At 39.1% G+C, this 3,663-nt stretch overlaps 2 protein-coding genes across 2 annotated transcripts in view; both read left to right on the plus strand.

Moving 5' to 3' along the window:
- LOC113216976 (gastrula zinc finger protein XlCGF8.2DB-like) overlaps positions 1 to 451 on the plus strand; it is a gene marked incomplete in the record, with an annotated part of 2,823 nt that extends 2,372 nt beyond the window's left edge. Inside the window, 1 exon segment of the mRNA XM_052263833.1 lies at positions 92 to 451.
- Positions 452 to 1,230: 779 nt separating this feature from the next.
- On the plus strand, positions 1,231 to 3,635 carry LOC113203512 (uncharacterized). Its single transcript, XM_026418249.2, has 5 exons — positions 1,231 to 1,393; positions 2,486 to 2,576; positions 2,651 to 3,023; positions 3,096 to 3,236; positions 3,315 to 3,635. The coding sequence occupies exons 1-5, from the start codon at positions 1,351 to 1,353 to the stop codon at positions 3,429 to 3,431; spliced, it is 765 nt and encodes a 254-aa protein (XP_026274034.1). The 5' UTR covers positions 1,231 to 1,350; the 3' UTR covers positions 3,432 to 3,635.
- The last annotated feature ends 28 nt before the right edge of the window (positions 3,636 to 3,663 follow it).

Here is a 3,663-nt window from a genome sequence, read left to right on the forward strand (position 1 = left end):
GGGGGGATTAAAATCATTTCCATTTTTGACCCATAGAATTTTACTCTTGTCTTTTTAGAATTTTACTCTTCTTTTATCTAACAATGTAAAACATGTTTCAAAAGATGCTTTTCACACCCGGTAATGTTTTTATTTTCCAATGTTCATACCTTAGTTTGATTTCTGTTGACTCAAAACTATTTGTGGTTTGTGGTCAATCCTTTGTGTTCACCACTTCAGTTTAGGCAGGCAATATCAGTGTAAAACTTTTCTTGTCGTGTAATTGTAAATCTAGTGGTAGGATTTCTTGCTGCTTTCCTATTTATTAAATGGTGTAAAAATATTTTTACATGTGAAGCAATAACTGTGGTTCTCTTGGTAGTGGGTTACCGTGGGAGAAAAATGTGTACATAATTTTATTGAAATGTCCTGTACATAGTTGAAAGGAAAATATATCCCCCAAAACATTTAAGTATCTCACTTTATTTTTTTGTTATCATGACACATGATAGTAATTTGGTAAGGAGAGAACAGAACAGGTACAACGGCATCTACAAACCCTCTCAAAAAGGAAATTCTACTCTTGTTACTCGTGCAATCCACTGGTTTCCTACCTGAATTTTTCTTATCATTGGGGCAAATAAGGTCACAGCTTTGAAGTCAAGGTTTACTGGCAGGTCTGGCATGCAACGCGCAAAACGCAACGACATGACTGACTCTCAGAGAAACTCATTAATTACTAGTTACTCAAGTTGAAATACTTAAGCGTTATGAGCTTGTGTTTCGTTAAAGCGCCAGAAGGTTAAGCATTTAACATCTTGTGGTAGGTCATTGACATCGTCACGAAGCGCGTCAAATTCAAAGCTTTGGCGCGTAGGAAGCACGCGTTGGTGTGTAGCTCTTCGCGCAGCAACTCGGATGAATCAAAGTCCAGCTAACTCAAAGGATTGCAATTTCAAGTCAAATTAATTTTAGAGATTTGATAAAAATATACTCGTGTGCTAAAAGGTGATAAAAGTCGTTGTTTCGAAATTGTTTGTTTACTTGTGAAGGAAGACAGCAACTACTATAGTCACATGTACGTTCAAAGCATCAAACATGTGCATTAGGAAACATGACATTTTTTCTATTTATAAACTTGTCGGTTAGAGTTAATCTAATTACTATGAAAAAAGATATTTAGTATTATCTGATCTTCTTTTTCATTCCTCGTGATGATCTCGTGTTTTTTCTGACATTCACCAAGTCTATTAAGTCGCTGGCTTGACCCCTGTGCTCCCGACTCGCGTCGTTTCCCTTGTTTCCCAGCTCATTCGTCGCCCAACCTCCAACAGTTGGTTATCCTGCTCATCTCTTCTTCACACAGTCAAAATGGCAGACATCTCGCAAAAGGAGCTCCGTGAGGAAATCACCGGTAAATACCGAATTCTTTCTCATTTCACCTTTCGGGCGTGTGCATTCGCTATATATCCTATTAATTTTATGCCGTGCATGTTTTTCTCGCATTATTTTGGGCACCTTCGTAAGGAAAATATGCGTTTTCTCTTGTGTAGAATCCGTCTTTTACTGCGTCCTGTTCCCCGCTTTCTCTGTAGCCATGACGCCACTGGCTTGGCGTCCTCTGTTGTTTTGACTAATGCTCTGATATTACGATAGTACGTGGAATTTAAATTATCTGTGTAGCTTTATTAAAGGTGCAGTTTTTATTCAGTCCCGCTTCGTTTTACGTTTGCTTCCCTGTGTTACTGTAAATCGGTCGGTAAAGTGACGCTTGTTAAGCAACGCTCATGGGTACTACAAGATGGCGCTATATGGAGCTCTGATGCCCATCGAGCGTTCAACCCAAGCCTGTTTTCAAAATCGCAAATGTGGTGTGTTTCGCCCTGTTTTCTTCCACAAAATTTAACAATTGAGGACTCCAAATCTTACACTTTACTTTTCACCCTGGTATTATCTTCTGTAAGTGCGTATCTGACGAAATATCGGACATTTTGCGGGACCTCGTTTTGTGGTCTTGTCCCCCTCCCTCTTCATGTATAGGCCTAACAAAATCGACTTTATCTTTATCTACCTTGCTAATGCAACACTCTTTCTTGAAAACTTTCTTTACCTTATTATCTGTATCACATAATATTGTTCACTTCATATTATTAGAGTTTGCTTAATTCCACAGTAGCTTAATCTTGAAGGGTCAGAAAAATCTTGTACAGGGTGATGGTGATGCTCTTTGTCTGTGTCATAACAGTTGGTTATTTTGATTTATTGTTATACACCAGAACTTTGGTTTTTCTATTTCTTAAAGACTGTTACCCTAGATTTCTTCTTTTCAAATAACCGTTTTTATTTCCTTAAAGCTTTTTTTCCATTTTTTCCCCAATTTTTGGAACATAATTTGACAAAAATCCCCTTATTACTGATATTGATTGGAGATTTATTCCCAGCTCACTCTGCTTTATTATCTCACATACCATATCCTCTGATTCTTTAACTTTTATTTTCATTACAGCCATCCTTAAGGATGCTGACCTGAACACCACATCGGCCAAGAAGGTCCGCCTTCAGATTGAAAAGAAGCTGGATATTGATCTCTCAGAACGGTAAGCAGAGAACTACCTGCTCTAACTATTATTTTTGGACTACCAGGTACTTATCAGAATTTCTTCTGTTCCAGTAAAAAGGAGGTTGATGATCTTGTGATGGAGTGCCTCCAGTTAAAACAGGACGAGAACAAAGATGATGATGACGAGGAGGAAGAAGAAGAGGAAGAGGAGGAGGAGGAAGAATCTGAAGAAGAAAAGAAGCCCAAGAAGCGAGGAGCTCCTGCCAAGAAGCCCGCCAAGAGAAAGAAGGGAAGTGACAGCGAGAGTGAAGATGATGATGAGGCAAGTGATGAGGAGTACAGCCCTAAGAAGAAGGCATCACCCAAAAAGGGAGGTGCAAAGGGCGCTGCTGCTGCCAAGAAGTCCAAGGGATCAGATGACAGTGATGACGACTGGAAGCAGCCTAAGAAGAAGGCTGCTGCCAAGAAGGCTCCTGCTGCAGGTGTAAGTATTCATATTCCTAGTCCTATTTGTACTGTATTATTAGTCTTTAACTTATGGTTTTGTTTTTTATAGGCCAAGAAGGGAGGTGGTGGTGGCTTCACCAAGGTGTACAACCTGTCTCCTGAGCTGGCTGCTGTTGTTGGCTCTGAAACCATGGCACGACCTGAGGTAGTGAAGAAAGTGTGGGCCATCATCAAGGAACGCAACCTTTATGTAAGTGCTTTCACTGTTAGTGATAACTTACCTTCTAAACAATGCCATGAGTTTAATTTCAAATCCTTTGTCTTGCAGGACCCCAAGAACAAGCAGTATGCCATCTGTGATGACCAGATGATGAAAGTATTCAAAGTGAAACGTTTCCGCACATTTGGTATGATGAAGTACCTGAAAGACCACTTCGTGGACTAGTTTATCTATTCACTCAACCATTTTTGACATGCTTATGGTTTCATGAACTTTTATTATTTGAGAAAGGATTTCCAGTGCAATTGATCATAATTGACGCTCTTATGACAGGGAGAGTAGCATTTAAATTACTCCCACCTTTTATTTTATTGATACAACAAATTGACAAATTGGCATGTCGTTAATTAAATTCTATTGTAGCATCTATTGGCTGCACTTTCAATTTCTTTTTATA

Source organism: Frankliniella occidentalis, unplaced genomic scaffold (genome assembly GCF_000697945.3).
Source record: "Frankliniella occidentalis isolate FOCC.00 unplaced genomic scaffold, Focc_3.1 Scaffold14, whole genome shotgun sequence".
Classification (NCBI taxonomy): Eukaryota; Metazoa; Arthropoda; class Insecta; order Thysanoptera; family Thripidae; genus Frankliniella; species Frankliniella occidentalis.